The sequence below is a fragment of the Prorops nasuta genome, unplaced genomic scaffold, assembly GCF_024137725.1.
Source record: "Prorops nasuta isolate Cenicafe-Biocafe unplaced genomic scaffold, Cenicafe_Pnas_1.2 PNAS00079, whole genome shotgun sequence".
Taxonomy (NCBI): domain Eukaryota; kingdom Metazoa; phylum Arthropoda; class Insecta; order Hymenoptera; family Bethylidae; genus Prorops; species Prorops nasuta.
In genome coordinates, this window is record NW_027116876.1 from 91,870 (window position 1) to 119,127 (window position 27,258).

General features: G+C 50.1%; 1 protein-coding gene across 1 annotated transcript; it reads right to left on the reverse strand.

Annotated features, from left to right (window-relative positions):
- Positions 1–18,330: 18,330 nt before the first annotated feature.
- Positions 18,331–20,546, reverse strand: LOC136784845 (uncharacterized; the record flags this gene model as incomplete). Its single annotated transcript, XM_066745739.1, has 8 exons — positions 18,331–18,385; positions 18,558–18,702; positions 18,790–19,111; positions 19,217–19,420; positions 19,498–19,566; positions 19,640–19,895; positions 20,070–20,374; positions 20,432–20,546. Coding segments are annotated over 8 exons (1,471 nt in total), but the record flags the coding sequence as incomplete, so codon positions are not given.
- Positions 20,547–27,258: the final 6,712 nt, after the last annotated feature.

A 27,258-nucleotide genomic window follows, 5' to 3' on the forward strand; every position in this document is an offset into this window, starting at 1 on the left:
CCCTTATAAGTCCCCCATCTATAAGTCCCCCCTCCAATATAAGTCCCCCACCCTTATAAGTTACCCCCTATAAGTCCCCCCCTCCTAAGAGTCCCCCACATTATAATTCCCCCCCCCCCTATAAGTCCCCCCCCTTTAGGTCCCCTCCTAAAAGTCCCCCCCCCTTATAAGTCTTACCCCCCTATAAGTCACCCCCCCTATAAGTCTCCCTCCCTATAAGTCCCCACTCCTATAAGTCCCCCCCCTCCCTATTAGTCCCCCCCCTCCCTATTAGTCCCCCCCTCTATAAGCCCCCCCCTTATAAGTCCCCCCCCCTATAAGTCCCCCACCATTGGTCCCCTCCTATAAGTCACCCCCACCCTATAGGTCCCCCCCCCCTTATAAGTCCGCCCCTATAAGTCACCCCTATAAGTCACCCCCCCTATAACTACCTCCCCTATAAGCCCCCCCTATAAGTCCCCCCCCTTAGAAGTCCCCCCCCTATAAGTCCCACCCCTATAAGTTCCCCCCCTTATAAGTCCCCCCTCTATAAGCCCCATCCTATTTAAGTCCCCCCCCCATAAGTCCCCACCTTATCAGTCCCCCCCTATAAGTCACACCCACACTATAAGTCCCCCCCCCTTATAAGTCCCCCCCTTTAAGTCCCCCCCCTATAAGTCCCCCCCTTATAAGTCCTCCCCCCTTATAAGTCTCCCCCTATAAGTCCCCCCCCTATAAGTCCCCCCCTATAAGTCCCGCCCTTATAAGTCCCCCCCCCCTATAAGTCTACCCCTTATAAGTCCCCCCCCCCCTTAAGTCTCCCTCCAAAAGTCCCCCCTCCTTATAAGTCCCCCCTATAAGTCACCCCAACCCTAGAAGTCCCCCCCTTATAAATCCCCCCCTATAAGCCACCACCACACTATAAGTCCACCCCCCTTATAAGTCCCCCCCCCTTTTAAGGCCCCCCCTAATAGTCCCCCACCCTTATAAGTCCCCCCCCCTTAATTCCCATCCCTCCCCTCTATAAGTACCCCCCCCTATAAGTACCCCCCCTATAAGTCCCCACCCCTATAAGTCCCCCCCATAAGTCCCCCACCCTTATAAGTCCCCCACCCATAGAGGTCCCCCCCTTTAGTCCCAACCCTATAAGTCCCTCCCCCCCTATAAGTCCCCCCCCTATGAGTCCCCCTGCCCTATAAGTCCCCCCCCCCTATAAGTCCCTCCCTAATAAGTCAACCCAACCCATAAGTCCCTTCCTTATAAGTCCCCCCCTATATGTCCCCCTTACCTTAAGTCCCACCCCTTATAAGTCCCCCCAATTATAAGTCCTCCTCCTATAATTTCACCCCCTTATAAGTCACCCCCCCCCCCCTATAAGTCCCCACCCCCCTATAAGTCCCCCTCCCTATAAGTCCCCCCCCTATAGGTCACCCCCCACACCTATAGGTCCCCCCCCCCCCTATAAGTCCCCCCCCTTATATGTCCCCCCCCTTTAGTCCCCCCCCTATAAGTCCTCCCCCCTATGAGTCCCCCTCCCTATAAGGCCCCCTCCCTATAAGTCCCCCCCTCCCTATAAGTCCCCCCCCCTATAAGTCACCCCCACCCTATAAGTCCCCCCTTATAAATCCAGCCCTATAAGCCACCCCCACACTATAAGTCCACCCCCCTTATAAGTCCCCCCCCCCCCTTTTAAGTCCTCCCCCTAATAGTCCCCCCCCTATAATTCCCATCCCTCCCCTCTAAAAGTACACCCCCCTATAAGTCCCCTCCCCTATATGTCCCCACCCCCTATAAGTCCCCTCCCCCTGTAAGTCCCCCCCCTATAAGTCCCCCCCATAAGTCCCCCACCCTTATAAGTCCCCCCCCTTTAGTCCCCCCCCTAAAAGTCCCACCCCCCCTATAAGTCCCCCGCCCCTATGAGTCCCCCTCCCCTATAAGTCCCCCCCCCCCTATAAGTCCCCACCCTATAAGTCCCTCCCTAATAAGTCAACCCCCCCCATAAGTCCCCCCCTAATAAGTCCCTCCACCTATAAGTCCCCCCCATTATAAGTCCTCCTCCTATAAGTCCCCCCCCCTTATAAGTCACCCCCCCCTATAAGTCCCCCCCCACTATAAGTCCCCCCCCCCTTATAAGTCCCCCCCTATAAGTCCCCCTATAAGTCCTCCCTCCTATAAGTCCCCCCCCTTATATGTCCCCCCCCTAATAGTCCCCCCCCTATAATTCCCATCCCCCCCTCTATAATTACCCCCCTATAAGTCCCCACCCCTATAAGTCCCCACCCCCTATAAGTCCACCCCCCCTATAAGTCCCCCCCCCCCCACTATAAGTCCCCCCCTTATAAGTCCCCCCCTTTAAGTCCCCCCCCTATAAGTCCCCCCCTTATAAGTCCTCCCCCCTTATAAGTCTCCCCCTTAAGTCTCCCTCCAAAAGTCCCCCCTCCTTATAAGTCCCCCCCTATAAGTCACCCCCACCCTAGAAGTCCCCCCCTTATAAATCCCCCCCTATAAGCCACCACCACACTATAAGTCCACCCCCCTTATAAGTCCCCCCCCCTTAATTCCCATCCCTCCCCTCTATAAGTACCCCCCCCCCTAAAAGTCCCCCCCCCTTTATTATTCCCCCCCATAAGACCCCCACCCTTATAAGTCCCCCTCCCATAGAGGTCCCCCCCCTTTAGTCCCCCCCCCTATAAGTCCCTCCCCCCCTATAAGTCCCCCCCCTATGAGTTCCTGCCCTATAAGTCCCTCCCCCCCCCTATAAGTCCCTCCCTAATAAGTCAACCCAACCCATAAGTCCCCCCCTTATAAGTCCCCCCCTATATGTCCCCCTTACCTTAAGTCCCACCCCTTATAAGTCCCCCCCCCCATAAGTCCCCCCAATTATAAGTCCTCCTCCTATAAGTTCCCCCCCTTATAAGTCACCCCCCCCCCCTATAAGTCCCCCACATTTATAAGTCCCCCTCCCTATAAGTCCCCACCCCCCTATAAGTCCCACTCCCTATAAGTCCCCCCCCTATAGGTCACCCCCCTCCCTATAAGTCCCCACCCCCTATAAGTCCCCTCCCCCTGTAAGCCCCCCCCCTTAAAAGTCCCCCCTCCCTTATAAGTCCCCCACACCTATAGGTCCCCCCCCCTATAAGTCCCCCCCCCTATAAGTCCCCCTCCCCCTATAAGTCCCACCCCATAAGTCCCACCCCATAAGTCCCCCCCCCCTTATAAGTCCCCCCCCTATAAGTCCCCCCCTATAATTCCATCCCCCCCCCTCTATAAGTACCCCCCCTATAAGTCCCCCCCCTAATAGTCCCCCCCCCCTTATAATTCCCATCCCCCACCCCTATAAGTACCCCCCCTTATAAGTCCCCTCCTTAAGAGTCCCCCCCCCCTATAAGTCCCATCCACCCCCTCTATAAGTAACACCCTATAAGTCCCCCACCCTTATAAGTCCCCCTCCCTATAAGTCCCCCCCCCCCTATAAGTCCCCCCCTTATAAGTACCCCCCCTATAAGTCCCCCCCTATAAGTCCCCCCCCATAAGTCCCCCACCCTTATAAGTCCCCCATCTATAAGTCCCCCCTCCAATATAAGTCCCCCACCCTTATAAGTTACCCCCTATAAGTCCCCCCCCCTAAGAGTCCCCCACCTTATAAGTCCCCCCCCCCCCTATAAGTCCCCCCCCCTTTAGGTCCCCTCCTAAAAGTCCCCCTCCCCTTATAAGTCTTACCCCCCTATAAGTCACCCCCCCTATAAGTCTCCCTCCCTATAAGTCCCACCCCTATAAGTCCCCCCCCTCCCTATTAGTCCCCCCCCTCCCTATTAGTCCCCCCCTCTATAAGCCCCCCCCTTATAAGTCCCCCCCCCCTATAAGTCCCCCACCATTGGTCCCCTCCTATAAGTCACCCCCACCCTATAAGTCCCCCCCCCTTATAAGTCCGCCCCTATAAGTCACCCCTATAAGTCACCCCTCCTATAACTACCTCCCCTATAAGCCCCCCCCTATAAGTCCCCCCCCTTAGAATTCCCCCCCCCTATAAGTCCCCCCCTATAAGTTCCCCCCCTATAAGTCCCCCCTCTATAAGCCCCCTCCTATTTAAGTCCCCCCCCCTATAAGTCCCCCCCCCATAAGTCCCCCCCTTATCAGTTCCCCCCTATAAGTCACACCCACTCTATAAGTCCCACCCCCTTATAAGTCCCACCCCCTTATAAGTCCCCCCCCCTTATAAGTCCCCCCCTAATAGTCCCCCCTTATATGTCCCCCCCCTATAAGTCCCCCTCCCCCTATAAGTACCACCCCATAAGTCCCACCCCATAAGTCCCCCCCCTTATAAGTCCCCCCCCTATAAGTCCCCCCCCTATAATTCCATCCCCCCCCCTCTATAAGTACCACCCCTATAAGTCCCCTCCCCTATAAGTCTCCACCCCCTTTAAGTCCCCTCCCCCTGTAAGTCGCACAATAAGAATCCCCCCCCTCCCTATAAGTCCCCCCCCCTCCCTATAAGTACCCCCCACTATAAGTCCCCCCCCTATAAGTCCCACCCCCTTATATGTCCCCCCCCCCTTTAGTCCCCCCCCTATAAGTCCCCCCCCCCACTATAAGTCCCCCCCCCTTATAAGTCCCCCCCTTTAAGTACCCCCCCCCTATAAGTCCCCCCCTTATAAGTCCTCCCCCCTTATAAGTCTCCCCCTATAAGTCCCCCCCCTATAAGTCCCCCCCTATAAGTCCCTCCCTAATAAGTCAACCCCCCCCATAAGTCCACCCCTAATAAGTCCCCCCACCTGTAAGTCCCCCTCCCCATTAAGTCCTTCCCCCCCTAAAAGTCCCCCCTCCCTTTAAGTCCCTCCCTAATAAGTCACCCCCCCCATAAGACCCCCCTAAGAAGTCCCCCCACCTATAAGTCCCCTCCCCCTGTAAGTCCCCCTCCATAAGTCCCCCTCCCTAATAAGTCCCCCCTTCCTTATAAGTCCTCCTCCATAACTCCCCACCCCCCTATAAGTCCCCCTCCCTAAAAGGCCTCCTCCCTATAAGTCCCCCCCTCCATATAAGTCCCCCCCCCTATAAGTAACCCCCACCCTATAAGTCCCCCCTTATAAATCCCCCCCAATAAGTCACCCCCACCCTATAAGTCCACCCCCCTTATAAGTCCCCCCCCTTTTAAGTCCCCCCCCTAATAGTCCCCCCCCTATAATTCCCATCCCTCCCCTCTAAAAGTACCCCCCCCTATAAGTCCCCTCCCCCTGTAAGCCACCCCCCTTAAAAGTCCCCCCTCCCTTATAAGTCCCCCACACCTATAGGTCCCCCCCCCCCTATAAGTCCCCCCCCCCTTATATGTCCCCCCCCCTTTAGTCCCCCCCCCTATAAGTCCTCCCCCCTATGAGTCCCCCTCCCCTATAAGTCCCCCCCTAAAAGTCCCCCCTCCCTTTAAGTCCCTCCCTAATAAGTCACCCCCCCCATAAGACCCCCCTAAGAAGTCCCCCCACCTATAAGTCCCCTCCCCCTGTAAGTCCCCCCCCATAAGTCCCCCTCCCTAATAAGTCCCCCCTTCCTTATAAGTCCTCCTCCATAACTCCCCACCCCCCTATAAGTCCCCCTCCCTAAAAGGTCTCCTCCCTATAAGTCCCCCCCTCCATATAAGTCCCCCCCCCCTATAAGTAACCCCCACCCTATAAGTCCCCCCTTATAAATCCCCCCCTATAAGTCACCCCCACAGTATAAGTCCACCCCCCTTATAAGTCCCCCCCCTTATAAGTCCCCCCCCTAATAGTCCCACCACCCTTATAATTCACATCCCCCACCCCTATAAGTACCCCCCCCTTATAAGTCCCCTCCCTAAGAGTCACCCCCCCTATAAGTCCCATCCACCCCCTCTATAAGTACCCCCCTATAAGTCCCCCCACTAATAGTCCCCCCCCCCCTTATAATTCCCATCCCCCACCCCTATAAGTACCCCCCCTTATAAGTCCCCTCCCTAAGAGTCCCCCCCCCTATAAGTCCCATCCACCCCCTCTATAAGTAACACCCTATAAGTCCCCCACCCTTATAAGTCCCCCTCCCTATAAGTCCCCCCCCATAAGTCCCCCCCTTATAAGTACCCCCCTATAAGTCCCCCCCTATAAGTCCCCCCCCCCATAAGTCCCCCACCCTTATAAGTCCCCCATCTATAAGTCCCCCCTCCAATATAAGTCCCCCAACCTTATAAGTTACCCCCTATAAGTCCCCCCCCCCCTAAGAGTCCCCCACATTATAATTCCCCCCCCCCCCTATAAGTCCCCCCCCTTTAGGTCCCCTCCTAAAAGTCCCCCCCCCTTATAAGTCTTACCCCCCTATAAGTCACCCCCCCTATAAGTCTCCCTCCCTATAAGTCCCCACTCCTATAAGTCCCCCCCCCTCCCTATTAGTCCCCCCCCTCCTATTAGTCCCCCCCTCTATAAGCCCCCCCCTTATAAGTCCCCCCCCCTATAAGTCCCCCACCATTGGTCCCCTCCTATAAGTCACCCCCACCCTATAGGTCCCCCCCCTTATAAGTCCGCCCCTATAAGTCACCCCTATAAGTCACCCCCCCTATAACTACCTCCCCTATAAGCCCCCCCCTATAAGTCCCCCCCCTTAGAAGTCCCCCCCTATAAGTCCCACCCCTATAAGTTCCCCCCCCTATAAGTCCCCCCTCTATAAGCCCCCTCCTATTTAAGTCCCCCCCCCCTATAAGTCCCCCCCCCATAAGTCCCCACCTTATCAGTCCCCCCCCTATAAGTCACACCCACACTATAAGTCCCACCCCCTTATAAGTCCCCCCCCCCCCCTTATAAGTCCCCCCCTAATAGTCCCCCCTTATAAGTCCCCCCCCTATAAGTCCCCCTCCCCCTATAAGTCCCACCCCATAAGTCCCCCCCCCTTATAAGTCCCCCCCCTATAAGTCCCCCCCTATAATTCCATCCCCCCCCCCCTATAAGTCCCATCCACCCCCTCTATAAGTAACACCCTATAAGTCCCCCACCCTTATAAGTCCCCCCCCCTTTAGTCCCCCCCCTAAAAGTCCCACCCCCCCTATAAGTCCCCCGCCCCTATGAGTCCCCCTCCCCTATAAGTCCCCCCCCCCCTATAAGTCCCCACCCTATAAGTCCCTCCCTAATAAGTCAACCCCCCCCATAAGTCCCCCCCTAATAAGTCCCTCCACCTATAAGTCCCCCCCATTATAAGTCCTCCTCCTATAAGTCCCCCCCCCCTTATAAGTCACCCCCCCCTATAAGTCCCCCCCCACTATAAGTCCCCCCCCCTTATAAGTCCCCCCCTATAAGTCCCCCTATAAGTCCTCCCTCCTATAAGTCCCCCCCCCTTATATGTCCCCCCCCCTAATAGTCCCCCCCCCTATAATTCCCATCCCCCCCTCTATAATTACCCCCCTATAAGTCCCCACCCCTATAAGTCCCCACCCCCTATAAGTCCACCCCCCCTATAAGTCCCCCCCCCCCCACTATAAGTCCCCCCCTTATAAGTCCCCCCCTTTAAGTCCCCCCCCTATAAGTCCCCCCCTTATAAGTCCTCCCCCCTTATAAGTCTCCCCCTTAAGTCTCCCTCCAAAAGTCCCCCCTCCTTATAAGTCCCCCCCTATAAGTCACCCCCACCCTAGAAGTCCCCCCCTTATAAATCCCCCCCTATAAGCCACCACCACACTATAAGTCCACCCCCCTTATAAGTCCCCCCCCTTAATTCCCATCCCTCCCCTCTATAAGTACCCCCCCCCCCTAAAAGTCCCCCCCCCTTTATTATTCCCCCCCATAAGACCCCCACCCTTATAAGTCCCCCTCCCATAGAGGTCCCCCCCCTTTAGTCCCCCCCCTATAAGTCCCTCCCCCCCCTATAAGTCCCCCCCCTATGAGTTCCTGCCCTATAAGTCCCTCCCCCCCCCCTATAAGTCCCTCCCTAATAAGTCAACCCAACCCATAAGTCCCCCCCCTTATAAGTCCCCCCCTATATGTCCCCCTTACCTTAAGTCCCACCCCTTATAAGTCCCCCCCCCCCATAAGTCCCCCCAATTATAAGTCCTCCTCCTATAAGTTCCCCCCCCTTATAAGTCACCCCCCCCCCTATAAGTCCCCCACATTTATAAGTCCCCCTCCCTATAAGTCCCCACCCCCCCTATAAGTCCCACTCCCTATAAGTCCCCCCCCTATAGGTCACCCCCCTCCCTATAAGTCCCCACCCCCTATAAGTCCCCTCCCCCTGTAAGCCCCCCCCCCTTAAAAGTCCCCCCTCCCTTATAAGTCCCCCACACCTATAGGTCCCCCCCCCCTATAAGTCCCCCCCCCTATAAGTCCCCCTCCCCCTATAAGTCCCACCCCATAAGTCCCACCCCATAAGTCCCCCCCCCCTTATAAGTCCCCCCCCTATAAGTCCCCCCCTATAATTCCATCCCCCCCCCTCTATAAGTACCCCCCCTATAAGTCCCCCCCCTAATAGTCCCCCCCCCTTATAATTCCCATCCCCCACCCCTATAAGTACCCCCCCTTATAAGTCCCCTCCTTAAGAGTCCCCCCCCCCCTATAAGTCCCATCCACCCCCCTCTATAAGTAACACCCTATAAGTCCCCCACCCTTATAAGTCCCCCTCCCTATAAGTCCCCCCCCCCCTATAAGTCCCCCCCTTATAAGTACCCCCCCTATAAGTCCCCCCCTATAAGTCCCCCCCCATAAGTCCCCCACCCTTATAAGTCCCCCATCTATAAGTCCCCCCTCCAATATAAGTCCCCCACCCTTATAAGTTACCCCCTATAAGTCCCCCCCCCTAAGAGTCCCCCACCTTATAAGTCCCCCCCCCCCCCTATAAGTCCCCCCCCCTTTAGGTCCCCTCCTAAAAGTCCCCCTCCCCTTATAAGTCTTACCCCCCTATAAGTCACCCCCCCTATAAGTCTCCCTCCCTATAAGTCCCACCCCTATAAGTCCCCCCCCCTCCCTATTAGTCCCCCCCCTCCCTATTAGTCCCCCCCTCTATAAGCCCCCCCCTTATAAGTCCCCCCCCCCTATAAGTCCCCCACCATTGGTCCCCTCCTATAAGTCACCCCCACCCTATAAGTCCCCCCCCCTTATAAGTCCGCCCCTATAAGTCACCCCTATAAGTCACCCCTCCTATAACTACCTCCCCTATAAGCCCCCCCCTATAAGTCCCCCCCCTTAGAATTCCCCCCCCCTATAAGTCCCCCCCTATAAGTTCCCCCCCTATAAGTCCCCCCTCTATAAGCCCCCTCCTATTTAAGTCCCCCCCCCCTATAAGTCCCCCCCCATAAGTCCCCCCCTTATCAGTTCCCCCCTATAAGTCACACCCACTCTATAAGTCCCACCCCCTTATAAGTCCCACCCCCTTATAAGTCCCCCCCCCTTATAAGTCCCCCCCTAATAGTCCCCCCTTATATGTCCCCCCCCTATAAGTCCCCCTCCCCCTATAAGTACCACCCCATAAGTCCCACCCCATAAGTCCCCCCCCCTTATAAGTCCCCCCCCCTATAAGTCCCCCCCCTATAATTCCATCCCCCCCCCTCTATAAGTACCACCCCTATAAGTCCCCTCCCCTATAAGTCTCCACCCCCTTTAAGTCCCCTCCCCCTGTAAGTCGCACAATAAGAATCCCCCCCCCTCCCTATAAGTCCCCCCCCCTCCCTATAAGTACCCCCACTATAAGTCCCCCCCCTATAAGTCCCACCCCCTTATATGTCCCCCCCCCCTTTAGTCCCCCCCCTATAAGTCCCCCCCCCCACTATAAGTCCCCCCCCTTATAAGTCCCCCCCTTTAAGTACCCCCCCCTATAAGTCCCCCCCTTATAAGTCCTCCCCCCTTATAAGTCTCCCCCTATAAGTCCCCCCCCCTATAAGTCCCCCCCTATAAGTCCCTCCCTAATAAGTCAACCCCCCCCATAAGTCCACCCCTAATAAGTCCCCCCACCTGTAAGTCCCCCTCCCCATTAAGTCCTTCCCCCCCTAAAAGTCCCCCCTCCCTTTAAGTCCCTCCCTAATAAGTCACCCCCCCATAAGACCCCCCTAAGAAGTCCCCCCACCTATAAGTCCCCTCCCCCTGTAAGTCCCCCTCCATAAGTCCCCCTCCCTAATAAGTCCCCCCTTCCTTATAAGTCCTCCTCCATAACTCCCCACCCCCCTATAAGTCCCCCTCCCTAAAAGGCCTCCTCCCTATAAGTCCCCCCCTCCATATAAGTCCCCCCCCCTATAAGTAACCCCCACCCTATAAGTCCCCCCTTATAAATCCCCCCCAATAAGTCACCCCCACCCTATAAGTCCACCCCCCTTATAAGTCCCCCCCCTTTTAAGTCCCCCCCCTAATAGTCCCCCCCCTATAATTCCCATCCCTCCCCTCTAAAAGTACCCCCCCCTATAAGTCCCCTCCCCCTGTAAGCCACCCCCCTTAAAAGTCCCCCCTCCCTTATAAGTCCCCCACACCTATAGGTCCCCCCCCCCTATAAGTCCCCCCCCCTTATATGTCCCCCCCCCCTTTAGTCCCCCCCCCTATAAGTCCTCCCCCCTATGAGTCCCCCTCCCCTATAAGTCCCCCCCTAAAAGTCCCCCCTCCCTTTAAGTCCCTCCCTAATAAGTCACCCCCCCCATAAGACCCCCCTAAGAAGTCCCCCCACCTATAAGTCCCCTCCCCCTGTAAGTCCCCCCCCATAAGTCCCCCTCCCTAATAAGTCCCCCCTTCCTTATAAGTCCTCCTCCATAACTCCCCACCCCCCTATAAGTCCCCCTCCCTAAAAGGTCTCCTCCCTATAAGTCCCCCCCTCCATATAAGTCCCCCCCCCTATAAGTAACCCCCACCCTATAAGTCCCCCCTTATAAATCCCCCCCTATAAGTCACCCCCACAGTATAAGTCCACCCCCCTTATAAGTCCCCCCCCTTATAAGTCCCCCCCCTAATAGTCCCACCACCCTTATAATTCACATCCCCCACCCCTATAAGTACCCCCCCTTATAAGTCCCCTCCCTAAGAGTCACCCCCCCTATAAGTCCCATCCACCCCCTCTATAAGTACCCCCCCTATAAGTCCCCCCCACTAATAGTCCCCCCCCCCCTTATAATTCCCATCCCCCACCCCTATAAGTACCCCCCCTTATAAGTCCCCTCCCTAAGAGTCCCCCCCCCTATAAGTCCCATCCACCCCCTCTATAAGTAACACCCTATAAGTCCCCCACCCTTATAAGTCCCCCTCCCTATAAGTCCCCCCCCCCCTATAAGTCCCCCCCTTATAAGTACCCCCCCTATAAGTCCCCCCCCTATAAGTCCCCCCCCCCCATAAGTCCCCCACCCTTATAAGTCCCCCATCTATAAGTCCCCCCTCCAATATAAGTCCCCCAACCTTATAAGTTACCCCCTATAAGTCCCCCCCCCCTAAGAGTCCCCCACATTATAATTCCCCCCCCCCCCCTATAAGTCCCCCCCCTTTAGGTCCCCTCCTAAAAGTCCCCCCCCCCTTATAAGTCTTACCCCCCTATAAGTCACCCCCCCTATAAGTCTCCCTCCCTATAAGTCCCCACTCCTATAAGTCCCCCCCCTCCCTATTAGTCCCCCCCCTCCTATTAGTCCCCCCCTCTATAAGCCCCCCCCTTATAAGTCCCCCCCCCTATAAGTCCCCCACCATTGGTCCCCTCCTATAAGTCACCCCCACCCTATAGGTCCCCCCCCTTATAAGTCCGCCCCTATAAGTCACCCCTATAAGTCACCCCCCCTATAACTACCTCCCCTATAAGCCCCCCCCTATAAGTCCCCCCCCTTAGAAGTCCCCCCCTATAAGTCCCACCCCTATAAGTTCCCCCCCCTATAAGTCCCCCCTCTATAAGCCCCCTCCTATTTAAGTCCCCCCCCCCCTATAAGTCCCCCCCACCATAAGTCCCCACCTTATCAGTCCCCCCCTATAAGTCACACCCACACTATAAGTCCCACCCCCTTATAAGTCCCCCCCCCCCCCTTATAAGTCCCCCCCTAATAGTCCCCCCTTATAAGTCCCCCCCCCTATAAGTCCCCCTCCCCCTATAAGTCCCACCCCATAAGTCCCCCCCCCTTATAAGTCCCCCCCCTATAAGTCCCCCCCTATAATTCCATCCCCCCCCCCCTATAAGTCCCATCCACCCCCTCTATAAGTAACACCCTATAAGTCCCCCACCCTTATAAGTCCCCCTCCCTATAAGTCCCCCCCCCTATAAGTCCCCCCCTTATAAGTACCACCCCTATAAGTCCCCCCTCCAATATAAGTCCCCCACCCTTATAAGTTACCCCCTATAAGTCCCCCCCCCTAAGAGTCCCCCACCTTATAAGTCCCCCCCCCTATAAGTCCCCCCCCCTTTAGGTCCCGTCCTAAAAGTCCCCCCCCCCCCTTATAAGTCTTACCCCCCTATAAGTCACCCCCCCTATAAGTCTCCCTCCCTATAAGTCCCACCCCTATAAGTCCCCCCCCTCCCTATTAGTCCCCCCCCTCCCTATTAGTCCCCCCCTCTATAAGCCCCCCCCCTTATAAGTCCCCCCCCCCCTATAAGTCCCCCACCATTGGTCCCCTCCTATAAGTCACCCCCACCCTATAAGTCCCCCCCCCTTATAAGTCCGCCCCTATAAGTCACCCCTATAAGTCACCCCTCCTATAACTACCTCCCCTATAAGCCCCCCCCTATAAGTCCCCCCCCTTAGAATTCCCCCCCCCCTATAAGTCCCCCCCCTATAAGTTCCCCCCCCTATAAGTCCCCCCTCTATAAGCCCCCTCCTATTTAAGTCCCCCCCCCTATAAGTCCCCCCCCATAAGTCCCCCCCTTATCAGTCCCCACCTATAAGTCACACCCACTCTATAAGTCCCACCCCCTTATAAGTCCCCCCCCCTTATAAGTCCCCCCCTAATAGTCCCCCCTTATATGTCCCCCCCCTATAAGTCCCCCTCCCCCTATAAGTCCCACCCCATAAGTCCCACCCCATAAGTCCCACCCCATAAGTCCCCCCCCTTATAAGTCCCCCCCCTATAAGTCCCCCCCCTATAATTCCATCCCCCCCCCCCCTCTATAAGTACCACCCCTATAAGTCCCCTCCCCTATAAGTCTCCACCCCCTTTAAGTCCCCTCCCCCTGTAAGTCGCACACTAAGAATCCCCCCCCTCCCTATAAGTCCCCCCCCTCCCTATAAGTACCCCCCACTATAAGTCCCCCCCTATAAGTCCCACCCCCATATATGTCCCCCCCCTTTAGTCCCCCCCCTATAAGTCCCCCCCCCACTATAAGTCCCCCCCCCTTATAAGTCCCCCCCTTTAAGTACCCCCCCTATAAGTCCCCCCCTTATAAGTCCTCCCCCCTTATAAGTCTCCCCCTATAAGTCCCCCCCCTATAAGTCCCCCCCTATAAGTCCCGCCCCTATAAGTCCCCCCCCTATAAGTCTACCCCTTATAAGTCCCCCCCCCCCTTAAGTCTCCCTCCAAAAGTCCCCCCTCCCTTATAAGTCCCCCACACCTATAGGTCCCCCCCCCCCTATAAGTCCCCCCCCCTTATATGTCCCCCCCCCCTTTAGTCCCCCCCCCTATAAGTCCTCCCCCCTATGAGTCCCCCTCCCCTATAAGTCCCCCCCTAAAAGTCCCCCCTCCCTTTAAGTCCCTCCCTAATAAGTCACCCCCCCCATAAGACCCCCCTAAGAAGTCCCCCACCTATAAGTCCCCACCCCCCTATAAGTCCCCCTCCCTAAAAGGTCTCCTCCCTATAAGTCCCCCCCTCCATATAAGTCCCCCCCCCTATAAGTAACCCCCACCCTATAAGTCCCCCTTATAAATCCCCCCCTATAAGTCACCCCCACAGTATAAGTCCACCCCCCTTATAAGTCCCCCCCCTTATAAGTCCCCCCCCTAATAGTCCCACCACCCTTATAATTCACATCCCCCACCCCTATAAGTACCCCCCCTTATAAGTCCCCTCCCTAAGAGTCACCCCCCCTATAAGTCCCATCCACCCCCTCTATAAGTACCCCCCTATAAGTCCCCCCACTAATAGTCCCCCCCCCTTATAATTCCCATCCCCCACCACTATAAGTACCCCCCCTTATAAGTCCCCTCCCTAAGAGTCCCCCCCCCTATAAGTCCCATCCACCCCCTCTATAAGTAACACCCTATAAGTCCCCCTCCCTATAAGTCCCCCCCCCCCTATAAGTCCCCCCCTTATAAGTACCCCCCTATAAGTCCCCCCCTATAAGTCCCCCCCCCCATAAGTCCCCCACCCTTATAAGTCCCCCCTCTATAAGTCCCCCCTCCAATATAAGTCCCCCACCCTTATAAGTTACCCCCTATAAGTCCCCCCCCCTAAGAGTCCCCCACATTATAATTCCCCCCCCCCTATAAGTCCCCCCCCTTTAGGTCCCCTCCTAAAAGTCCCCCCCCCTTATAAGTCTTACCCCCCTATAAGTCACCCCCCCTATAAGTCTCCCTCCCTATAAGTCCCCACTCCTATAAGTCCCCCCCCTCCCTATTAGTCCCCCCCCCTCCTATTAGTCCCCCCCTCTATAAGCCCCCCCCTTATAAGTCCCCCCCCCTATAAGTCCCCCACCATTGGTCCCCTCCTATAAGTCACCCCCACCCTATAGGTCCCCCCCCCCTTATAAGTCCGCCCCGGGTGATGCTTAATTGTACACCATTCCATTACACACGACTGATTTACGAACGGCCGAATTGCATACGGCCTATTTACGAACAGCAAATTTAACCACTGTTAAAATATACACAACAGAGATAGAACACGATCGAATTGCGCACAGCCTAAAGTCCCGTTCGATCATACACTGTCCATATTGATCAGAGTGCAATATAATATTAAAGTTGGTAAAATAATAAAATGTTATAGAGTATATATATATATATATGTGCATGTTTACGAAATATAATTTAAACGTCCTAATAAGTTTTATGGTGTTTCAAAAATGGAGATATTAAAAGGAAAAAGAGGCTGCAATATATATGCACACAATGATTATTGCTATAATATCGATAAGCGTGACAATATTACATATCGCTGTAATACTAGAGCTTCTACAAAATGTCCTGGGGCAGTTAAATTTAAACATGGTAAAATCTGCTTACTGAAGGAACATAATCATCCACCTTCTAAGTATGTTATTGAGATATCAAAACTTAAAGAAGAGATGCTGGCTCTTTGTCGAGATACCGTTTTAACAGCTAAAGAAATTTTTGATAGCGTGTGCAGGAAGTAAGTACAATATATATATTACATTTTAAAAGATATAGATACCTTCCTTCTTTTCTAATGAAAATAAATAAATAATGTTTTCTCGTAATTTCGAGATCTTTTCCTTCTATACAACTTAATACTATTCTTAATAACATATGCATTATTTTATACTCTCAAATCTCTTTCCTATAGATATCCAACGGAAGCAGCTTATATCACATTCCCTTCAATCAAGAGTACCTTAAACGCAGAAAGACTTAAAAATAAGCCTAAGAACCCTACGACACTGGCTGCTTTACCTGCGTTAATGATGAATTATGCACCTGTAATGCCGATTTACAAAGGAACTGCCCAAATAGGAAGTGAAATAGCAGTTATATTTTCTACAGATACTCTGATGGATCTACTGGCTTCATCAACAGAAATTTTTGTTGATGGAACTTTTGCTGTAAGTATTTAAGTTATTTTAATGCTTTTCAAAAGAAATAATTGTTTCATTTGCATAATTTATATAGGTTTTACCTTCAACACCATCAATCGCTCAAGTATATTCTATTCACACTCGTTACATGGATACGGTAAAAATCGTTTTTAAATTATCTATAGGTATATTTATATGGAATATGTAAATTAAAATGAACATTGTATAGGGTATAGCAACAATGTTTATACTATGCAGTTCTCGAACCTCGTTAATGTATTCGTGCATGTGGGATAAAATATTGGAGTTGATACCACAATTAAGGACCAATTTAAAATATGCAATGATTGATTTTGAAAAAGCAGCTATTAATGCTTTGCAGTTAAAGTTCCCAGATATTAAATTGCATGGTTGCTGGTTTCACTACAATCAAGTGTGTACCTAAATATATATTACAATTTTAACTGATCTTTTCATATACGTGTATTTGAATTACTATGATTTACATATCTGTTAATGCGTTCTCTAGGCAGTCTATAGGAAATGGCGTCGTTTAAATTTGACTTACGCTCCTAACGATATTCTTTTGATGTCAATGACTTTACCATTAGCGCCTGTTGAATTATTTCCTAAAGGTTTAAAATTAATGCAAGTCGAAGCGGATAAGCTATGTACTAAATATCCTGCTATTTTACAATTTCTGAGATATATGAGAGTTTATTGGCTACCTATGGCAGAGAAGATATCAGTTTCTGAATGCGCTATTAGGACAAATAATATTGTAGAATCATTTCACAGAAATGCGAGACAAAAAATGGGGACAAACAACTTAAATATTTGGATATTTTTAGGTACGTATATGATGAGTCATTTATTATTTAAAATCTTTTTGGTATATGTACATATATTAATATACGTAAGCATTATTCATTGTATCTTCAATTAGAGAAATTGAAAAATCTCATGACAGATCAAGAGCTAGATTTAGCTCGGTTAAAAAACGGACTTTTTCCTCGAAGGCCTCGCACAGTCGCAAATCGTAATCAAAATCGAAAAATATTTCGAAGTAAAGAGGATCTGTTAAACAAAAGGTACTACAGTTTATATAATCTTAAATTGTGTTATTAAACATAAAATTTTATCGTTCATTACTACAAATTGTAATTAACTTGAAGTATATATTATTATATAGGTAATGCTTTATAGTTTCAAATTTTAATTGATTATAGGGTATCATTAGAACATTTCCTGAAAATGTTTTATGTAAAAGATAAATTATTTGAAATTGAAAAGACGATTTTTAATGATGAAGGTTAGTATTAAACAGTGGTCTTATGTCATTCAACTTTTTATATATATTTTGTATTTATGAAATTGAATGTATAAGAATTATATTTATTTATAATCGTCTTTTATTTCAGTGGAATCTGAATTATCTGAGGAAATAACAGATCCTTCATTATTTATAAATAATGGTACAGGTAACTTTTCTATTATGTTTTAGGAAAAATAATAATTTTTATTAATACATTTAAAGTTGTAATATGTATATACATATTGTACTTTTGCCGTAGAAAAAGTAATTTCAAATAATAATATTAAAAGTAAGAAAGGTCTTCAATCGATGACTGAAGCAACTAAAACAGGAAATTCATTATTAGGAGATTTTGACAGCTCTTTATATCATGATTGTTCTAAATACAATGTGATACATTCACATTCAGATACAATCTCATCTTTAAACTTTATATCTGAATTAAATGACGAAATAGCAGAGACCTCACTATTATTAAATTGCTGTACAGGTATATTTTTTCATATTTCATTTTATATTTATAGGTATTCATTTTTAATATTGTTAACGTAATTTTTTTTTATATAATTTATAGTCGAAACAGCAGCTTCTGATAATAATACAAAAAGTATTAAAGATCAACTTCAATCCAATTGCGAAGTAATTAAGGAATGTAATCCGTCAATAATATCAGATATTCATAATAACTTTTCGAATCAAATTTCTTCGGAAGGTAATAATACAGTCAATTAATTTATTATCACAAACATATATTTTAATAATTGATACCTGTAATGTACATATAATAAGAAAAAATATGTACTTAAAGCTCTAATAGTTAAATTGGTTAATAAAATTTTAGCTATTTCGACGTTATTGAAGCTAAATTTGTTAATTTTTGTGAGTAGATATATAAATTGTATAGAAAAGTTTTCTTAGTGTGGTAAAAGTTTTAAAAAGAATTATTTTACATGTGTATATATATTTTCTATTTGACAGAAATTTACATCGCATATAGATTAGAGCAGGAATTTGTTTTATAGGTGTCTTTTCTGGAGAAATGCTAATAAATACAGTACTGTTGGATGAAAACGATAATTTATTTTCCGAAGATTTAACAAATGATAATTCGAGAAGCGAGATGATTTTATTAAATTCAGGAGATACAAATTTTTCAACAGTAGAAATAGTTGTTTTGAATTCAACAAATAACAGTGTAAAGAAACGTTTTTGTATTGTATGTAATAAGAAAGCAACACATGCTTGTGTACCATGCGGACATGTTGCTTTATGTGGTAAATGTTCAGAACAGGTAGCCAACGATAAATGTCCTACATGTAATATTACAGTTTTAATGTTTATGCTGCTATTATAAGTCTATGCATATTTAAATTAAACATTTGTTAACCATTCTTCACAGTTAAATACATTCATATATAATTCTATCTTAGTTGTAGCTGCCAGTACCTTTATTAAATAAAAGAAATTCTTTGAGGGTTATCCTAAAATAAAAGTTTAGCATGTTTATTAATACTTAAAAGTACTATAATTAAACAAAATAATTATATATATATATATATATGTTGATCTTATAATAGGTATGTACATATAATATATTGAAATAATGTATTTTTAAATTGTGATAATTATAAAATTAGTATTAAAAAGTCAAACCTTTTATGTTGTAATTTATTTTGTGCATCTTTTATTTTCATATCTCTTATTATGTCTATTTTGGATCGAAATCGTTTAACCACTTTACTTACTTTTAACTGCGAATGTTTAATCATCTCATCCAACATAACAGTTTGTAATTTATCTACATAAAATAATAAAATATAATACTATGTAAATTCTTTTTAATAATATGAAATTATTATAGATTTTTTGGTGCACTGTGGAATACCCAGAAATGTCCATATACTTTTATTTCCTTTGCCAATTTTTTGCGCAATAATATTATGAAATGATTCGGCTATATTATTGGTCCTATGTGAATGATTGTAAACAGATACCATAGTCGAAATAGGTAACCAAGTTGTTTTTAAATACTTTAAAAATAAAAGAAACATTAAATTTCCACCATAGACTTCCATTATTTCCTTTTCAATAATAATAATTCCATCAGTAAAACAGCTTGCTGGAGCCAATGCTAAATTTGTTGCCATTAACAAAATATCTTGAGCTAAATTCTTTAATCCAAGTGAAACCCATTTACGAAGAAGAGCCTAAAATTTAAAAATTAAAAGGGAAATATGTAACTTATACATATGTATAAGAATAAGTAAAATTATTCAAAGAAGAATTATAATAAGACTAATTTTTATTCAAACCTGTTTGTAGTGAAACCAGCAACCATGCAGTTTAATATCTGGGAACTTTAACTGCAAAGCATTAATAGCTGCTTTTTCAAAATCAATCATTGCATATTTTAAATTGGCCTTTAATTGCGGTATCAGCTCCAAAATTTTATCCCACATGCACGAATACATTAACGAGGTTCGGGAGCTACATAATATAAGCATTGTTGTTATACCCTGCAATAAAGATATTTACCATTCATATTTAGAGGTTCAGCAAAATACAATTAATATACAGAATAAAAAAATTATACTAAAACCATATCCTTATAACAAACATGAACTGAATATAATTGAGAAATTGATGGTGCAGAAGGTAAAACCTGTATAAAGTGAATAAGAAAAATATAAAATAACAAATGTTTCATTTTGTAAAAGTTGAAAGTAATTTCTTACAGAAAATGTTCCATCAACGAATATTTCTGTTGATGAAGCCAGTAGATCCATCAGAGTATCTGTAGAAAATATAACTGCTATTTCACTTCCTATTTGGGCAGTTCCTTTGTAAATCGGCATTACAGGTGCATAATTCATCATTAACGCAGGTAAAGCAGCCAGTGTCGTAGGGTTCTTAGGCTTATTTTTAAGTCTTTCTGCGTTTAAGGTACTCTTGATTGAAGGGAATGTGATATAAGCTGCTTCCGTTGGATATCTATAGGAAAGAGATTTGAGAGTATAAAATAATGCATATGTTATTAAGAATAGTATTAAGTTGTATAGAAGGAAAAGATCTCGAAATTACGAGAAAACATTATTTATTTATTTTCATTAGAAAAGAAGGAAGGTATCTATATCTTTTAAAATGTAATATATATATTGTACTTACTTCCTGCACACGCTATCAAAAATTTCTTTAGCTGTTAAAACGGTATCTCGACAAAGAGCCAGCATCTCTTCTTTAAGTTTTGATATCTCAATAACATACTTAGAAGGTGGATGATTATGTTCCTTCAGTAAGCAGATTTTACCATGTTTAAATTTAACTGCCCCAGGACATTTTGTAGAAGCTCTAGTATTACAGCGATATGTAATATTGTCACGCTTATCGATATTATAGCAATAATCATTGTGTGCATATATATTGCAGCCTCTTTTTCCTTTTAATATCTCCATTTTTGAAACACCATAAAACTTATTAGGACGTTTAAATTATATTTCGTAAACATGCACATATATATATATATATACTCTATAACATTTTATTATTTTACCAACTTTAATATTATATTGCACTCTGATCAATATGGACAGTGTATGATCGAACGGGACTTTAGGCTGTGCGCAATTCGATCGTGTTCTATCTCTGTTGTGTATATTTTAACAGTGGTTAAATTTGCTGTTCGTAAATAGGCCGTATGCAATTCGGCCGTTCGTAAATCAGCCGTGTGTAATGGAATGGTGTACAATTAAGCTCCTCCCGTCCGCCCCTATAAGTCACCCCTATAAGTCACCCCCCCTATAACTACCTCCCCTATAAGCCCCCCCCTATAAGTCCCCCCCCTTAGAAGTCCCCCCCCTATAAGTCCCACCCCTATAAGTTCCCCCCCCTATAAGTCCCCCCTCTATAAGCCCCCTCCTATTTAAGTCCCCCCCCCCCTATAAGTCCCCCCCCCATAAGTCCCCACCTTATCAGTCCCCCCCTATAAGTCACACCCACACTATAAGTCCCACCCCCTTATAAGTCCCCCCCCCCTTATAAGTCCCCCCCTAATAGTCCCCCCTTATAAGTCCCCCCCCTATAAGTCCCCCTCCCCCTATAAGTCCCACCCCATAAGTCCCACCCCATAAGTCCCACCCCATAAGTCCCCCCCCCTTATAAGTCCCCCCCCTATAAGTCCCCCCCTATAATTCCATCCCCCCCCTCTATAAGTACCCCCCTATAAGTCCCCCCCCTAATAGTCCCCCCCCCTTATAATTCCCATCCCCCACCCCTATAAGTACCCCCCCCTTATAAGTCCCCTCCTTAAGAGTCCCCCCCCCTATAAGTCCCATCCACCCCCTCTATAAGTAACACCCTATAAGTCCCCCACCCTTATAAGTCCCCCTCCCTATAAGTCCCCCCCCCCTATAAGTCCCCCCCTTATAAGTACCCCCCCTATAAGTCCCCCCTCCAATATAAGTCCCCCACCCTTATAAGTTACCCTCTATAAGTCCCCCCCCCTAAGAGTCCCCCACCTTATAAGTCCCCCCCCCCTATAAGTCCCCCCCCCTTTAGGTCCCCTCCTAAAAGTCCCCCCCCCCTTATAAGTCTTACCCCCCTATAAGTCACCCCCCCTATAAGTCTCCCTCCCTATAAGTCCCACCCCTATAAGTCCCACCCCTATAAGTCCCCCCCCTCCCTATTAGTCCCCCCCCTCCCTATTAGTCCCCCCCTCTATAAGCCCCCCCCTTATAAGTCCCCCCCCCCTATAAGTCCCCCACCATTGGTCCCCTCCTATAAGTCACCCCCAACCTATAAGTCCCCCCCCCTTATAAGTCCGCCCCTATAAATCACCCCTATAAGTCACCCCTCCTATAACTACCTCCCCTATAAGCCCCCCCCTATAAGTCCCCCCCCTTAGAATTCCCCCCCCTATAAGTCCCCCCCCTATAAGTTCCCCCCCCTATAAGTCCCCCCTCTATAAGCCCCCTCCTATTTAAGTCCCCCCCCCTATAAGTCCCCCCCCATAAGTCCCCCCCTTATCAGTCCCCCCCTATAAGTCACACCCACTCTATAAGTCCCACCCCCTTATAAGTCCCCCCCCCTTATAAGTCCCCCCCCCTTATAAGTCCCCCCCTAATAGTCCCCCCTTATATGTCCCCCCCCTATAAGTCCCCCTCCCCCTATAAGTCCCACCCCATAAGTCCCACCCCATAAGTCCCACCCCATAAGTCCCCCCCCTTATAAGTCCCCCCCCTATAAGTCCCCCCCCTATAATTCCATCCCCCCCCCCCTCTATAAGTACCACCCCTATAAGTCCCCTCCCCTATAAGTCTCCACCCCCTTTAAGTCCCCTCCCCCTGTAAGTCGCACACTAAGAATCCCCCCCCTCCCTATAAGTCCCCCCCTCCCTATAAGTACCCCCACTATAAGTCCCACCCCCTTATATGTCCCCCCCCCTTTAGTCCCCCCCCCCTTTAGTCCCCCCCCTATAAGTCCCCCCCCCACTATAAGTCCCCCCCCTTATAAGTCCCCCCCTTTAAGTACCCCCCCTATAAGTCCCCCCCTTATAAGTCCTCCCCCCTTATAAGTCTCCCCCTATAAGTCCCCCCCCTATAAGTCCCCCCCTATAAGTCCCGCCCCTATAAGTCCCCCCCCTATAAGTCTACCCCTTATAAGTCCCCCCCCCCCCTTAAGTCTCCCTCCAAAAGTCCCCCCTCCTTATAAGTCCCCCCCTATAAGTCACCCCCACCCTAGAAGTCCCCCCCTTATAAATCCCCCCCTATAAGCCACCACCACACTATAAGTCCACCCCCCTTATAAGTCCCCCCCTCCTTTTAAGGCCCCCCCTAATAGTCCCCCACCCTTATAAGTCCCCCCCCTTAATTCCCATCCCTCCCCTCTATAAGTACCCCCCCCCTATAAGTACCCCCCCCCTATAAGTCCCCCCCCCTATAAGTCCCCCCCATAAGTCCCCCACCCTTATAAGTCCCCCACCCATAGAGGTCACCCCCTTTAGTCCCAACCCTATAAGTCCCTCCCCCCCTATAAGTCCCCCCCCTATGAGTCCCCCTGCCCTATAAGTCCCCCCCCCCTATAAGTCCCCCCCCTATAAGTCCCACCCTAATAAGTCAACCCAACCCATAAGTCCCCTCCTTATAAGTCCCCCCCTATATGTCCCCCTTACCTTAAGTCCCACCCCTTATAAGTCCCCCCAATTAAAAGTCCTCCTCCTATAAGTTCACCCCCTTATAAGTCACCCCCCCCCCCTATAAGTCCCCCACATTTATAAGTCCCCCTCCCTATAAGTCCCCACCCCCCTATAAGTCCCCCTCCCTATAAGTCCCCCCCCTATATGTCACCCCCCACACCTATAGGTCCCCCCCCCCTATAAGTCCCCCCCCCCTATAAGTCCCCCCCCCTTATATGTCACCCCCCTTTAGTCCCCCCCCTATAAGTCCTCCCCCCTATGAGTCCCCCTCCCTATAAGGCCCCCTCCCTATAAGTCCCCCCCTCCCTATAAGTCCCCCCCCCTATAAGTCACCCCCACCCTATAAGTCCCCCCTTATAAATCCAGCCCTATAAGCCACCCCCACACTATAAGTCCACCCCCCTTATAAGTCCCCCCCCCCTTTTAAGTCCTCCCCCTAATAGTCCCCCCCCTATAATTCCCATCCCTCCCCTCTAAAAGTACACCCCCCTATAAGTCCCCTCCCCTATATGTCCCCATCCCCTATAAGTCCCCTCCCCCTGTATGTCCCCCCCCTATAAGTCCCCCTCATAAGTCCCCCACCCTTATAAGTCCCCCCCCTTTAGTCCCCCCCCTATAAGTCCCACCCCCCCTATAAGTCCCCCGCCCCTATGAGTCCCCCTCCCCTATAAGTCCCCCCCCCCCCTATAAGTCCCCCCCCTATAAGTCCCTCCCTAATAAGTCAACCCCCCCCCCTAAAGTCCCCCCCTAATAAGTCCCTCCACCTATAAGTCCCCCTCCCCTTTAAGTCCTTCCCCCCCTATATGTCCCCCCCACCTTAAGTCCCACCCCTTATAAGTCCCCCCCCTATAAGTCCCCCCCATTATAAGTCCTCCTCCTATAAGTCCCCCCCCCTTATAAGTCACCCCCCCCTATAAGTCCCCCCCCCACTATAGGTCCCCCCCTTATAAGTCCCCCCCTATAAGTCCCCCTATAAGTCCCCCCTCCTATAAGTCCCCCCCCTTATATGTCCCCCCCCTAATAGTCCCCCCCCCTATAATACCCATCCCCCCCTCTATAATTACCCCCCTATAAGTCCCCACCCCTATAAGTCCCCACCCCCTATAAGTCCACCCCCCCTATAAGTCCCCCCCCCCACTGTAAGTCCCCCCCTTATAAGTCCCCCCCTTTAAGTCCCCCCCTTATAAGTCCTCCCCCCTTATAAGTCTCCCCCTATAAGTCCCCCCCCTATAAGTCCCCCCCTATAATTCCCGCCCCTATAAGTCCCCCCCCTATAAGTCTACCCCTTATAAGTCCCCCCCCCTTAAGTCTCCCTCCAAAAGTCCCCCCTCCTTATAAGTCCCCCCCTATAAGTCACCCCCACCCTTGAAGTCCCCCCCTTATAAATCCCCCCCTATAAGCCACCACCACACTATAAGTCCACCCCCCTTATAAGTCCCCCCCCTTAATTCCCATCCCTCCCCTCTATAAGTACCCCCCCCCCTATAAGTCCCACCCCTTTATTATTCCCCCCCATAAGTCCCCCACCCTTATAAGTCCCCCACCCATAGAGGTCCCCCCCCTTTAGTCCCCCCCCCTATAAGTCCCTCCCCCCCTATAAGTCCTCCCCCTATGAGTTCCTGCCCTATAAGTCCCTCCCCCCCCTATAAGTCCCTCCCTAATAAGTCAACCCAACCCATAAGTCCCCCCCTTATAAGTCCCCCCCTATATGTCCCCCTTACCTTAAGTCCCACCCCTTATAAGTCCCCCCCCCATAAGTCCCCCCAATTATAAGTCCTCCTCCTATAAGTTCCCCCCCTTATAAGTCACCCCCCCCTATAAGTCCCCCACATTTATAAGTCCCCCTCCCTATAAGTCCCCACCCCCCTATAAGTCCCACTCCCTATAAGTCCCCCCCCTATAGGTCACCCCCCCTCCCTATAAGTCCCCACCCCCTATAAGTCCCCCCCCCCTATAAGTCCCCCCCCCTTTAGGTCCCCTCCTAAAAGTCCCCCCCCTTATAAGTCTTACCCCCCTATAAGTCACCCCCCCTATAAGTCTCCCTCCCTATAAGTCCCCACCCCTATAAGTCCCCCCCCTCCCTATTAGTCCCCCCCCACCCTATTAGTCCCCCCCTCTATAAGCCCCCCCCTTATAAGTCCCCCCCCCCTATAAGTCCCCCACCATTGGTCCCCTCCTATAAGTCACCCCCACCCTATAAGTCCCCCCCCCTTATAAGTCCGCCCCTATAAGTCACCCCTATAAGTCACCCCTCCTATAACTACCTCCCCTATAAGCCCCCCCCTATAAGTCCCCCCCCTTAGAAGTCCCCCCCCTATAAGTCCCCCCCCCTATAAGTTCCCCCCCTATAAGTCCCCCCTCTATAAGCCCCCTCCTATTTAAGTCCCCCCCCCTATAAGTCCCCCCCCATAAGTCCCCCCCTTATCAGTCCCCCCCTATAAGTCACACCCACACTATAAGTCCCACCCCCTTATAAGTCCCCCCCCCCCCCTTATAAGTCCCCCCCTAATAGTTCCCCCTTATAAGTCCCCCCCCTATAAGTCCCCCTCCCCCTATAAGTCCCACCCCATAAGTCCCACCCCATAAGTCCCACCCCATAAGTCCCACCCCATAAGACCCACCCCATAAGTCCCCCCCCTTATAAGTCCCCCCCCTAGAAGTCCCCCCCCTATAATTACATCCCCCCCCCCCTCTATAAGTACCACCCCTATAAGTCCCCTCCCCTATAAGTCTCCACCCCCTTTAAGTCCCCTCCCCTTGTAAGTCCCACCCTAAGAATCCCCCCCCTCCCTATAAGTCCCCCCCCTCCCTATAAGTACCCCTACTATAAGTCCCCCCCCCTTTAAGTCCCCCCCCCCTTATATGTCCCCCCCCCTTTAGTCCCCCCCCTATAAGTCCCCTTCCTATGAGTCCCCCTCCCCTATAAGTCCCCCCCTATAAGTCCCCCCTCTTTTTAAGTCCCTCCCTAATAAGTCACCCCCCCCCCCCATAAGTCCCCACCTAAGAAGTCCCCCCACCTATAAGTCCCCTCCCCCTGTAAGTCCCCCTCCCTAATAAGTCCCCCCTTCCTTATAAGTCCTCCTCCATAAGTCCCCCGCCCTTTTAAGTCCCCCCCCACCATAAGTCTTCCCCCATAAGTCTCCCACCATTATAAGTCCCCCCCCTTAAAAGTCCCCCCCTCCCTATAAGTCCCCCCCCCCTATAAGTCACCCCCACCCTATAAGTCCCCCCTTATAAATCCACCCCTATAAGCCACCCCCACACTATAAGTCCACCCCCCTTATAAGTCCCCCCCCCTAATAGTCCCCCCCCTATAATTCCCATCCCTCCCCTCTAAAAGTACCCCCCCCCTATAAGTCCCCTCCCCTATAAGTCCCCACCCCCTATAAGTCCCCTCCCCCTGTAAGTCCCACCCTATAAGTCCCCCCCATAAGTCCCCCACCCTTATAAGTCCCCCCCTTTAGTCCCCCCCCTATAAGTCCCTCCCCCCCTATAGGTCCCCCGCCCCTATGAGTCCCCCTCCCCTATAAGTCCCCCCCCCCCCACTATAAGTCCCCCCCCTTATAAGTCCCCCCCTATAAGGCCCCCCCTATAAGTCTCCCCCCTATAAGTCCCCCCCCTTATAAGTCCCCCCCCTAATAGTCCCCCCCCTATAATTCCCATCCCCCCCTCTATAAGTACCCCCCTATAAGTCCCCTTCCCTATAAGTCCCCACCCCCTATAAGTCCCCTCCCCCTGTAAGTCCCCCCCCCCCTCCCATAAGTCCCCCTCCCTTTTAAGTCCCCCCTTCCTTATAAGTCCTCCCCCATAAGTCCCCCACCCTTATAAGTCCCCCTCCCTATAAGTCCCCTCCCCCTGTAAGTTTCCCCCCCTTAAAAGTCCCCCCTCCCTTATAAGTCCCCCACACCTATAGGTCCCCCCCCCCCTAAAAGTCCCCCCCTTTATAAGTCCCTCCCCCTTATAAGTCCCCCCCTATAAGTCCCCCCCTATAAGTCCTTCCCCTATAAGTCCCCCCCCCTATAAGTCCCTCCCCCCCTATAAGTCCCCCCCCCTATGAGTCCCCCTCCCCTATAAGTCCCCCCCCCTATAAGTCCCCCCCCCTATAAGTCCCTCCCTAATAAGTCAACCCCCCCCATAAGTCCCCCCTCTTATAAGTCCCCCCCT